This window comes from Marmota monax, unplaced genomic scaffold (genome assembly GCF_021218885.2).
Source record: "Marmota monax isolate L192 unplaced genomic scaffold, Marmota_monax_Labrador192_F-V1.1 WCK01_AAM20220418_F8-fsc00109, whole genome shotgun sequence".
NCBI lineage: Eukaryota > Metazoa > Chordata > Mammalia > Rodentia > Sciuridae > Marmota > Marmota monax.
The window spans coordinates 1,808,777-1,822,419 of NW_026695229.1; the positions used below are offsets into that span (position 1 = coordinate 1,808,777).

The window sequence follows — 13,643 nt, forward strand, 5'->3', positions numbered from 1 at the left end:
CCCATCCTCACATAATAGGCCCAAAAATCTTCCCTGACTCTGCTACCTTCTGACAGTGGAGACAGCTTTTCCTGTCCCTCACCTTTACTACTGACCCTTCAAATCCACGGCCTTTTGATGTTGGGTTTTATTACATTCATTGAAACAGAAATCAGAAATCCTGTTCAACAAAAATAAAACAATGGGGGCTGGGGTTGTGGCTCAGTGGTAGAGTGCTTGCCTGGCATGCTTGAGGCACTGAGTTCTATCCTTAGCACCACATAAAAATAAAGGTACTGTGTCCACCTACAACTAAAAAATAATAATTAAGAAAATAAAGATATTGTGTCCACTTAAGACTAAAAAATAAATATTTAAAAATAAATAAATAAATAAAACGATGGGAGAAGAGTTGGCGCTGGAGCTGTCCAGTCACTCTGCTATCATGCCTATCCTCACCCCCACCCCAAGGTTTCCTACATCTCAAGGACCCTTTGCTACCAGTAGATAGACAAGTTCCTCAGGCTGGAGGCTTGACCTCCACTCTGGCATGATGGTCTTGGCTGCATAGTTTCCTAAGCAAACTGATTATGTGAACTTTCACCATCTCTAAAATGAGTTTATGATCCTCAGTCTGTGAGCAGACTATGAAATAATTTACAAAATCCACTGAGCACACATCTGATACACTGTGAACAAGCAAAATATATGTCAAGTTATTTTATGACTGTTTTTACTCTTGACAATATATTATAAATTCATCTCACAGGTACAGTGGTACACACCTATCCCAGAGATTTGGGAGGCTAAGGCAGAAGGATCACAAGTTTGAGGCCAGCCTAAGCAACTCAGTGAAGCCCTATCTCAAAATTAAAAAATTAAAAGGGCTGGTATGTAGCTTGGTGAAAAAGCATCGCTGTATTCAATGCCCAGTACCATTCAAATATATACCTTCATGCATACATAAATTCATCTCTTCTTCAACATCTATCATTATAAAAATAGTGCCAAAGCCTCAGACTGTCTTCTACACCTCATGACCAGACTAGAAAATAAAACTGGGCCTGGCACCCACCTGAGTGCTTTATCCACTCTCCCCATGGGACAAGACTCTGATGCAGGTTCAGAGCCCTCTGATCCACTAAAATACTTCCTCTCGCGTGAGCTATTTTGACCCACTCAGCATCTGCCTCCTTGACCTGGAATAGTCAATTGTTGACCTTGACACCCTTTCTTGACCAGTAGCTCCCCCAGAGGTAGCCCCTTAAAATTTCTTGCTGGCATTGGGGAGAAGGTAGAGTAAGATAACTGAAGGTTCCCAGCGCCGAGACCAGTGGCACATGCCTATAATCCCAGAGACTTACTGAGGCAGGAGGATTGCAACTTTGAAACCAGCCCTAGCAACTCAGGGAGGCCCTAAGCAACTTAGTGAGACCCTGTCTCAAAACTTATTTATTTATTTTTTAATTAAAAGGGCTCAGAATATAGCTCAGTGGTAAAGCACCCCTGGATTCAATTCCTAGTACCAGAAAAAGAAAGAAGGTCCCCACAGCAGGTAACAGCTGGGGCTGGATGATGTGTGTACAGAGCTCCATTTTCTTTGCTCTGTACTGTTTTCACCTTTGAAATATTTATATTTGAAAAGGATGAATATGATTGCTGCCTCTCACTGTTTATACGTAAACTGGAACAAGATATAAAAGCATATAAAGTTAAAAGAACCAATATCCTTAGAAGACAACCCTCTCTAAGACAAATAACAGAACAGATGGAAAAGGGTTCTGGAAAAGTTGGCAGGATGCTAGTTCTGAGCTGCCATATTCACACTCTACAACAGCTGCCCCTGGGGTACCTTTCAGGCTTTTCTCTTCAGACCCTTCACAAGCTTGTACTTTGAGCCTCAGGAGGAGTTTTGATAAGTGGTGAGTGGGAGCAGGTGGCATTTGGACCAGGCAGTCTCAATGTGGGGTTCTCAAGGGAGAAGGGTGAGAAACAGTCACCTGTGATTTATCAAATCAGATTTTTACTGAGGGTAAACTGTAAGCTGGATATGACCCCCCACATTTGGTGATGTAATTTTAGCAATGCAAAAATCATGTTTCATCAGCCCCACCAAAAACAACTGTGATTTCCTCACTGCTGACACCATCCTCAGTGACCAGATGGCACATGAATTACTCTTCACATGTGTTACACTTAATCACTAGTTTCTCCTTCTAGTTCTTATGATGTACATAGCCTAGCCCTGAGGTTTACAGATATACAAAGGCTTGTGGCCCATAAACCTGTGTCTCTATATAGAGTTCATGGTCTCACACTGGCCAGTGGAAAATAGGTATCCCTAAAACATTTCCTCCTGTGACCCCACAGAATTCCCTCCTCTCAGTAGCTTACCACGGCTGAGCACTGGCTCCAGCAGGCAAGCAGTTCAGCTTGGTGGGCCTGTCCTCCAGAAGCTGCCTGCTATCAAACTCATTACTAATCCACACATGGGAACAAGAGGAACCCATTCTAAGATCAAGACTTGCTAAGATAGCCCTCTAACCAAGAAGCCCTCACCACACCTTACAGGTTCTCAAACCACGGGCAACTTATACTGTTATCATAAAAGTAATATACAGTTCATAAAATTAGAATCTACATAAAGAATTAATCTACACTAGGAAGGACCCCAGGGCCCTGTCCTGCAGTCCCAACACTAAAGAAAGACCCTCTGCAATTAGGCAGTGATACAACCATTGGGAGCATCTTTCAGAACCCCTGCAGGACAAGAAAACCATGTACAACCCCTGTAGATACCCTCTATGGATGCCCCCATGAATGACTTACTGCCCAGGGGTCTGTTCTTCCCTAGTTGAGCCCAGCTCTGTCACCACTGCCCCTGGCACTTTCATCTCTGCCCCAGAGCCTACACAGGACTGGAGAACAATAAATGCTGGTGGTGACCCTTCATTTAGTGTTTATACCAGGCTAGGCAACCAGGGAGGCACCACAGATGGAAGAGGGATAGTTCCTACCCTCAAGGGTATCACAGTTAGGCAGGAGAAATATTACCAAAACAGAGTAACAGAATTTAAATCCATGACAAAAATAGCCAGTAAATGCTGAAGACACACAGCAGGCCCCAAATATGTGCCATAATGCTAAACCACCCTGTTTTTGTGTTTTACTGGATAGATGAGTCTTCCTAGATTGTGGACTGTTGAAACTATTTAGTAATGAAACACACCAAGCACATCTGCCACAACTTCACTGTCTTTAGCACAGAATGAAGGGTAGCTGCTGCTCTGGTGGAAGAGAATTAGCACTTTTGCATTGGCCCAGTTCTCTCTCAGCCATGGGGAACCAGCAAGAGGAACAAGAAGCACTGTAAGGGAGTACTCTGCTATTTCAGCAACAAAACAGAACAAGACGGCCTCTCAGATTTTTTAACTAAAGCTGCTTTTGAACATGAAAATTGTGGTTAAAAATTAAACTGATAAATAATTTAGAATATTCTGATGTACAGAATCAAGATTCCAATAACCTATTATGGGTTCCCCCACCCTTTTTTTTTTTTTTTGGTACAAGGGATTGAACCAGGGGCACTTTACCAGTGAGCCACATCCCCCAGGCCTTTTTTAATTTTGTATTTTGAGACAGGGACAGGGCCCTGCTAAGTTGCTAAAGGCCTCGCTAAATTCTGAGGCTGGCCTCAAACTTTCAATCTTCCTTCCTCAGCCTCCAAAGTCACTGGGATTACATTCACCTTCTCACTGAAATGTTCTACAGATCCAAAGTTTAAAAAGTCTAGCAACCATCAACCTTCATTCAACAAGTGTTTTATTGAGTGTGCATGTTCATCACCACCAAAATGATCTATCATCTTTGACCTCAAGAAATCAAAAGACCCAACGGGCCCCCAGAAGAGCAGGGGGTTGAGTGAGTGTCTCTTCCATGAGTGGAGTCCCAACACAGGATGACACTATTGGCCTAAGTCTTTTCTGAAGAAACGGAGGCTATAGGGTTGAAAGGGCCGCCAGAGCCCAAGGTACAGAACAGGGAGGAGTGAACCTAGCTCTGAGTTTCTGTGCAGCATCGTATAGACATCCATGTGGAATATACACTACCTCAGATAACTATGTGGAACTTTCTAGGCTCACTCTGAAAAGGCCCCAGATCCTTGCAATATTGTACTATTTGCCATGTTAAACTTAAAACAGCTCTTAAAGTTGGAAATCTTGGAGCTGGGGAATACTCTACTACTCAGTGGTAGAGTATTTTCCTGGTAAGTGCAAGACCCTGTTTTTGATCCCCAGCAACACACACAAAGTTGGAAACCCAAAGTATATTTCTTAGTTTAAATGTTCTACAGATTCCAAACTAGGGCTGGGATTGTGGCTCGGCGGTAGAGCGCTCGCCTAGCACATGCGAGGCCCTTGGTTCTATCCTCAGCACCACATAAAAATAAATGAGTAAAATTTTAAAAAATAATAAAAATAAAAACCAAAACTAAAACTCCCTCTGGCCTGTATAGAACATTACATAATGAACATGCTCTCTCATGATGCCCAGGGTTGGATTCTGAGCAAGGCCGGCCTGTGTCCACTATGGGTCTTGAGTTTCATCAAGTAGGAAGATCAATCTAATGGTCCACTTGGGTGAACAGATTCTGAAGGACTGAGGTTACCACACAATTTCTCAGATATTAACTTCTAAATCAGAGCATCTGTTTATTCATGTACAATAAGAAATATATCCTGTAAAAGAACCAGCAAAAGCCAGGTGTGATGTCACACATCAGTAATCTCAGTGACTCCACAGGCTGAGGCAAGAAAATTACAAGTTCTGGGCTAGCCTCAGCAATTTAGCAAGGCACTAAGCAACTCCGCAAGACCCTGACTCAAAATAAAAAATAAAAGGGGCTGGAGATGTGGCTCAGTCGTAGAGCACCCCTGGGTTCAATCCCCTGTAATGAATGAACGAAAGAATTAGCATACCTAGACTTATGGGACAGTGGCCTCTGCTCTGGGAACAAAGTAAACAGTACAGCCATACATGCTACTTGCATCCCCAGTACAAAACGTAAGCTCAGCAAGTAATTCTGGGAAAAGTGCTAACAAATATAAGAAGGAAGAAAGTAAGAAAACCAAGATGCATGGGGTACCTCATACATTTTCACATGTGTATCTGATTTAATCCTCACAATAAACTATAAGATAGGTCTTACCTTGCTAATAAAACAAGACTGACTCTGAACAAAGACACTTATTATTAAAATAAAAGACCCAGCATCTGCTAGAGTCCAACCTTAAGCAGAGTCTCACGACGATTTGCCACACACCAGACACTGCTATTAACAGTGAAGGAGCCATCATTCCTTTCCCCAGAATGCCCCCAGTCTAAGAGGCAGACAAATTCCAACTACCCAGTAATGACCAGGCCTGGAAAGGATGAGGGAGAGTGACTAGAAGAGGCACCAACCTCAGTGTGTAGGGTCAGAAAACTGCTCAGGGTACCCCTGCTTCAACAGAAACCAGAAGCACAATTATGTCCGGCTGAACATTGAGAGGCTATGTCCTTATACATCCAAGCCTGCACTTCTCATACATCATACACTGCCCTAGGCCTATGTGTATTGGAGGCTATGACAAATTTTCTTTTGCAAACTCTGTAACAGAGAGCTCCCTCTGCCAATCCTGCCCTGCAAAACTGCCTATCTAAACTGGAAACAACTCCCAGCACTCACTGTAGTGCCCCTAGATAGGTTCAATTTCTTTTAAGAAAATTGAGTAGTCTGATGCCTGATGGAAAAAGGACCTTTCCCTGGTACTACACATATCTAATAATGAGCACAACATTGCCTGTATGTGTCCCCATCTCAGGACTTGGCCAAGTTTAGAGAATCAGATCTCTGCCCACTGCTGCTAGTTTGCTCTGGTGGCAAATGCATACGCACCTTAATGCCCATAGGATGCCATAGCCAATGGACTGAAATCCACACTAGTACACAACTATGGTCCCACTGTGGGCCTATGGACAAAATTCCAGGCACGAGTCTCTCCAGGTTTGGATGCTATCAATTTCTTGACCTTTTTCCTTTACCATTGTCCAACTCAGATCTTGGGACTCAACTGACTACAAATCCACAGGAAAATTACTTTTCCCTCAAAGACAGAAAAACCATGGCCTCATTCCTGAGTAAAAATGAATGAGTGTAACAACCTCTACTCTCCAGTTGGATGGGATGGCTCCTCATTTCCAGGCACACACACTGTTGACTGCCCTCCAACCAAAGAAGCTGATAAATGAACCCTCCACCCCAATGTCCCACAGTAGAGGTCAGAGGACAGGACATCCTGAACAAGCCCTGAGAAATGGCATAAATGCCACCCACAAGGGCCCCACACAATTGTTCTAGGCGGCTCCTTCCACACTGGATTTGAACCTACCTCATTCTCCATGGAATACCCCGTTGGAGACTCAGTTTGAGGAGCAATTTCTTTGGAGGAATTCTGGTTCCTCACCTTCTGGTGCATTCTCTACTCTCTCTTGAACTTGTTGAAAAATATGGTCAGATGTTAGCCCTCCCTCTGAAAAAAAACATGAGCAAGCAGGAAGACCAGAAACCACAGCTTCCTTCTGCAAAGCCCACTGCACTTGTTTACAGTTTTTAAAAAGCTTAAAAAGCGGGCAGCATCCAGAATGTTGATAAAATTCAAGAGGGCTGCATGAACAAAAAGACACAAAATGAACAAATAAATATTTTCCCACTACTCACAGCACGCAAATCCCACAAGCAGCACCCCCTGCATTTCTGTAGGATCCCATGCAGTCAACTAAGGGATGCTATTTTGGACGTCTGACCTTTCAGAAGTTCTAATGCTAAAGTTAAAATTCAGAGAGAAAACACTGCTAGGCTTGCATGCTGTTGGTGAAAACCCAGGGCCCTAAACTCATGGAAGGGTAGAGACATGGACAAGGCTGTCTCAGACATGCTTTTTTTCACCACTTGCTCTAAGGCAAGCAAGACCTTTCTGGGGAAAGGTGCATTTCCAAGTGGGGCTTGGGCAAGGCACATGTGGCTAGAAGACTGCCTGCAAATGCCTCTACCTGCCTCCAGTATTAGCAAGTTGAGTCACCAATCTGAAACTAAGTAGTGTGTGTCCACCAGCAACTTTGCCTTCAGTTCTTTAAATTTCCTAATATAGAAAAGGAGAAGTTGGACTTATTGGTGCTGAGGTTCCTTATGGAATATTTCAGAATGACTTGCAAATAGAAAAACTACTTAATTAATCTTCTGGTTAATTAGAGTGACTACAGATAACTCACAGATCAACATGTAAACCAAATAATTAAAATACAGATGCTCCTCCCACATCACAAATTGAAAATACCATAAGCTGAAAATGCATTTAATACACCTATCCTGATAAACATCCTAGCTTAGCCTAGCCTACCTTAAACGTGCTTAGAACATTCAAATCAGCCAAGCAAAGTGGCTCACACCTAAAATTCCAACGACACAGGAGGCTGAAGCAGGAGGATCTCCATTTCCTCTACTTAGATAGACACTGTCTCAAAAATAAAATTTTAAAAAGTCTGGGGATGTAGCTCAGGAGTAAATCATTAGCCTAACATGTGTGAGGCCCTGGATTCAGTCTTTACACATCAAAAAACAGAACACTTGGGCTGGGGTTGTGACTCAGTGGCAGAGTGTTTGCCTCACATGTGTGAAGCATTGGGTTCAATTCTCAGCACCGCATATAAATAAATAAATCAACTAAAAAATTTTTTAAAAAAAAACAGAACACTTAACTCAGCCTAGAATAGGAAAAATTATCTAATACAAAACCTATTTTATATACTACAGGGACACAGCCACATCAATGTTTATAGCAGCACAATTCACAACAGCTAAACTGTGGAACCAACCTATATACCCTTCAGTAGATGAATGGATAAAGAAATGTGGTATATATACCCAATGGAATATTACTCAGCAATAAAAGAGAATAAAATCATGGCATTCACAAGTAAATGGATGTAGCTGGAGAATATAATGCTAAGTGAAGTTAGCCAATCCCAAAAAACCAAATGCTGAATGTTTTCTCTGATATAAGGAGGCTGATTCATAGTGGGGTTGGGAGGGGGAGCATGGGAGGGTTAGACGAACTCTAGATAGGGAAAAGGAATGGGAGAAGAAGGGAGAGGGCACAGGGGTAGGAAAGATGGAGGAATGAGATGGACATTATTACCCTAAGTACATGTATAAGGACACAAATGGTGTGAATACACTTTATATACAACCAAAGATTTGAAAAATTGTGCTCTATATGTGTAATATGAATTGCAATGCATTCTGCTATCATATATAACAAATTAGAATTTTTTAAAAACCCTATTTTATAATAAAGTGGTGAACATCTCATCCTAGGCAAATAGTCCCACCGCTGACCTACATCTCCAGCTCCCTTCATCTAATTTTTAATAACTATCCTTTTCTTTTTAATTTTAAATTTCTAATTATATAAAACCGTCACAAGGTTTCAAAGTAAAAGTACATACAAATATGCACTCGGGCTGGGGTTGTGGCTCAGTGGTAAAGCGCTTGCCTAGCATGTATGAGGCACTAGGTTTGATCCTCAGCACTACATAAAAATAAATAAAATAAAGGTTTTTTTTAAAAAAAGAATGTTTTAAAAAAATATGCATTCACAGATTTTCTCTTCCATCCCTATTCCTTTTCTATACCCTCTCAATATTAACCATTTTAATTAGTATCTATTTATCTTTTCATCATTTCCTTTTGGTCCTATAAGTAAATATGTATATTACATATATATGCATTCAAGTTTTCTTTTTTATGCAAAACATAGTCTAATAATAACATACCCATATCAACAGAGATTTTCCTCATTCTTTTTCTATCTGCATAATACACAATTCAATCAGTTTCCATGGTTATGGAGGTTGAAAAGTCCCATCACCTGCCATTTGCAAGTTGGAGATCCAGGAAAGCTGGTAGTATAATTTAGTCTACACCCAAAAGCCTTAAGAAACCAGTTGTCTGGGCTGGGGTTGTGGCTCAGCGGTAGAGCGCTCGCCTAGCACAGGCGAGGCCCTGGGTTTGATCCTCAGCACAACATATAAATAAATAAAATAAAGATATTGTACCCAGCTACAACTAAAAAAATATTTTAAAAAAAAAGAAAGAAACCAGTTGTCATGTCCTCAGAGGCTATCACGTGTCTGCCTTTTTTTTCCCCATTCCTTCCTTCCCCACCTTTTTTTTTTTTTAATCTCCCCCTGCTGGGAGTTGAACCCAGGGCTTTGCACAAGCTAGGCAACACTCTACCACTGAGCTACATCCCCAACCCAAATGGCTCAACCTTCCCTTCCCTCCCACTTCCCTTTTCCCTTCCTTTCCTTCCTCTCACGTAATTTATTGAATACTATACTGAAAGTAAAAAACAGAATGGTTATACAGGTACAACTGTGCACCATTATAAAGTTAAAAACTCATTGAGTCAAACCACTGTAGTTAGGGACCATCAGTACAATTTTATTATACTAAATCAAAGTGCTGGCTTTCAACAGTGTTTTACTTATAAAAACAGCAAGTTCACATGGTTCAACTTTTTTTTTTTTTATAAACTTTCTCTCCTCTAAGTTGTTCTTGGTTTTTTTTTTTTTTTTTTTTTTAAAGAGAGAGAGAGAGAATTTTTTTAATATTTATTTTTTAGTTCTCGGCAGACACAACATCTTTGTTTGTATGTGGTGCTGAGGATCGAACCCGGGCCGCACACATGCCAGGCGAGTGCGCTACCGCTTGAGCCACATCCCCAGCCCGGTTCAACTTTTTTAACATGTAACAATAAAGTTTATTATTTCTTGGTTCCAAAAAGACTGGTTGCCTCAGAATAACTCTGTTCTTCAGTTACTATCACATATCACATATGCCACAAATGTAGAAAGCAGTGTAAAATGGGAAAAATAGTCCTAAAGTGAGATTTGTAAGAATAGATACATGGTATTAACTCCCTGTCACTTTACCTTTTTTTTTTTTAATACCTTTATTTTATTTATTTATTTTTACGTGGTGCTGAGAATCGTACCCAGCACCTTGTACGTGCTAGGCAAGCATTCTACCACTGAGCCACAACCCCAGCCCCATCACTTTTATCTTTTTAAAACCCAGAGTAGAGTCACAGGATCAGGTTCCTCCTTTCTAAAAGCTGCTTCTACAGAGTAGAACCAGGTGACCTGAACCCAGGCAAGAAAGGAAACCCAGACACTACTAGGCCCAGTAATCCCACCCCACTGTGGCTACTACAGGGGGCCCCTCCCGGAGAAACAGATACAACTAAAAAGGAAATACATGCTGAGAGCATTCCTTCACTAATAGACATCATCCATCCTTCACAGACACAAATGATTTCCATGATCATCATAAAAGAGAAAGGCCAAAGAGTGAATAGGGAGAGACAGGGCAGGGAAAGACATCTGAGAAGAAACCCCATCCATAAAACAAGAATAGGCCAGCTAAAAAAAGAAAGAACAAGTTATCTTAGAAATTACAAATATAATGGCAAAATAAAAAGTTAATTAGAATAATAAAATGGGTGTAACTAATTGGCTAACCCATTAGTGATGAATTTGAGAAGGAGTTCTAACTTTGAACCTTAATTAAGCAAAATGTTAGGACCCCAAAAGAATTCCTGGGGCTGGGGCTTAGCGGTAGCACACTTGCCTGGCCTGTACTATAACTTTATCACAACAAATTATACTTAATTTTATTATATTCTAAATTCAATAAAAACTTTGTGGAAATTTGTTGCCTTAAATCTAAGTATCTAACTTAATGACACTGATTTTGCCTCATGGCCCAAAAAGCCTAAAATATTTTCTCTCTGACTTTTTAAACAAGTTTTACCAATCCTATCCTAGAACATAAAGCAAAAATATAAAAAAAATTGAAAGTATGAGAAAAAGTAAGGAACACAGAAGAGTTGAGTCAAGAGTAAGTCTAGCATTCATCCAGGGGGAAAACAAGAGCAAAGACAAAACAAGAATACAAATGTCAGAAGAAACCAATGAGGAACCATTCTGTGGACAGAAAAAGCCCAATAAGAGGTAGGTTAATGTAAAAGACAAATCCTAGATACTTAGACTAGTTCTCAGAAAATTATAGAACATCAAGATGCAGATGTAGCTCAGTGACAGAGCTGGTATCTGCAAGGCCCTAGGTTCAATCCCCAGCACACCAATGGAGAAAAAAGCCTACAGAATTAAGAGAACTTGGTGGTTGGGCTGGGGATGTGGCTCAAGCGGTAGCGCGCTCGCCTGGCATGCGTGCGGCCGGGTTCGATCCTCAGCACCACATACAAACAAGGATGTTGTTTGTGTCCACCAAAAACTAAAAAATAAATAATAAAAAAATTCTTTCTCTCTTTAAAAAAAAGAGAGAGAGAGAGAGAGAACTTGGTGGCCGCAGTGGAGCTTGCCTATAATCCCAGCAGCTTGGGAGGCTGAGCCCTTAAACAACTCAGTGAGACCCTGTCTCTAAATAAAATACAAAAAAAGGGCTGGGGATGTGGCTCAGTGGTTAAGTGCCCTAGGTTCAATCCTGGTATTAAAAAAAAATAAAAATAAAAATAAGAGATCTCAAAGTTTCCAGTAAGAAAAATGAAAAGATTACCTATAATGGAAGAACACTTCAGCATTAGATGGGTCACGGTAGAAGGAAATGTGGTAATTCCCTTAAAATTCTGAGGGGAAATTACAGTTATATACTATATAATTATTTCAATCAATGACAGACCATATATGGGAAAGTGGTCCCAGGAGATTATATAACCTAGTGACATCTAGCCATCTTAGTTTGTGTAAGTACAACACTCTATGATGGTCACACAATAAAATCACTTCACAACACATTTCTCAGAATAATTCCCATTGTTAAGTGATGCATGACTTAAACTCAGAATTTTTTTTTTTTTTCCAGTACAGGGCATTGAATCCAGAGCCTCACACATGTCAAAAAAGCACCCTTGGGGCTGGGCCTGGGGGTCAGCGATAGCACACTTGCCTGGCCTATGTGAGGCACTGGGTTTGATTCTCAGCACCATGTATGAATAAATAAAATAAAGGTCTATCAAAAACTACAAAAAATAAAAAGCAGTCTTTAATACTGAGCAACACCCCTAACTATAGAAATTTAATGTAAAGGTAATGTGTCATCCAAGTTGAATACAAAATAGTTATTTTCCCACCTGCTTTGGGATCTTAACACCCTAAAAACTTAAATGCGAGTCCCTGGGTTCAATCCTCAGCACCACATAAAATAAATAAATAAATAAAAATAAAGATTAAAAAAAGATACACTATGGGCTGGGGTTGTGGCTCAGTGATAGAGCACTTGCCTAGTATGTGTGAGGCACTGGGTTCAATTCCCAGCACCCACATACAAATATATGACTAAAATAAAAGTCCATCAATGTCTAAAAAATTTTTTTAAAAATACACTAGAAGCCGGATGCTGTGGTGCACACCTGTAATCCCAGTCTTGGGAGGTTGAGACAGAAGGATCACAAATTCAAAGCCACCCTCAGCAATGGCGAGGCACTTAACAACTCAGTGAGACCCTGTCTCTAAATAAAATACAAAATAGGGCTGGGGATGTGGCTCAGTGGTTGAGTGCCTCTGAATTCAATCCCCATTACTAAAAAAAACAAAAAAAAAAAAAAAAAAAGGAAGAGAGAAAAATTCACTAGATGGTATATTCCCAAAGAAAAAGGATATAAGAGACAAAAAAGGGTACTTATTCCAACCCAGGAGGCAGAGAAAAGAAATCCCAGTGATAATGACAGTTGTATAACATGCCAATAAAAGAAAATCTTAAAGAAGATCCCATTATATAAACTACATGATTAAGAGCCCACAAGTTCTTTTATCTCTTTTGGGAAAAAAAAAAAAAAAGCAATTTATTAGAAACTCTATGGGAAAAAATTTGTTTAAAAAAAAAAAAATCACAATCCCCATGTGAAACATACAATGTGGCCCAATTCTGAACACCAGACAGCACAGACCAACACTCTCCAGTCCTCTACCCATATCTTTTTACCTACATGGTTGATTTCCAGCCCTACTAATGAGCCATGACCTACAGTTTAAAAAACTGCCCAAAGATGTGGCTTCAGCTGGTGATCTTCAGTGACCTGCATAACCACTATGCATGATGACCAAAGGAGAAACCACCCTTCCTTCTTTCCTTTCCCTCCTCTACTGCTCTTCCTCCTCAGTTTCCTCCCCCTGCTCCTCAACCCTCAGCTCACCCATTCTGCAACCCAAGCTTGTAAAGACCTATGGAACAAAAAAAAGATGCCTAAGTGCACCGCATAAGCCTACATAACCCATTTCCCTCTGACACAGCACTTAGTGCTCTCAGTCTCATGGGCACTAAGAGCCCAAGACAGTGAGGAGATCCAAGAAGGCAGCAACAGCTCCCCCAAAAAATTCTTCAAGCAGTGGGTACTAAGCAAGCCTTTGTAACCAATGATACCCAAGTAAGGAGGTCATATATGCAGCCAGGAGCAATGGCACACACTTAATAAAATCCCAGCTACCCCTAGGTTGACACAGGAAGGTCAGAGGGTTCAAGTCCAGCCTGGGTAACCTAGTGA

General features: G+C 40.8%; 1 protein-coding gene across 9 annotated transcripts in view; it reads right to left on the reverse strand.

Moving 5' to 3' along the window:
- Ccm2 (CCM2 scaffold protein) overlaps positions 1-13,643 on the reverse strand; it is a 60,499-nt gene that overhangs the window by 35,670 nt on the left and 11,186 nt on the right. For 3 of the 9 annotated variants that reach the window (XM_046437790.2, XM_046437782.2, XM_058576862.1), the window contains exon 2: positions 6,411-6,685. The exons of 5 other annotated variants lie outside the window; for them this stretch is intronic. In XM_046437790.2, coding sequence (XP_046293746.1) covers positions 6,411-6,497 — 87 coding nt within the window. In that variant the 5' untranslated portion in view covers positions 6,498-6,685. The remainder of the gene's footprint in view (positions 1-6,410; positions 6,686-13,643) is intronic. One more of the 9 variants, XM_058576861.1, reaches the window with a different exon arrangement.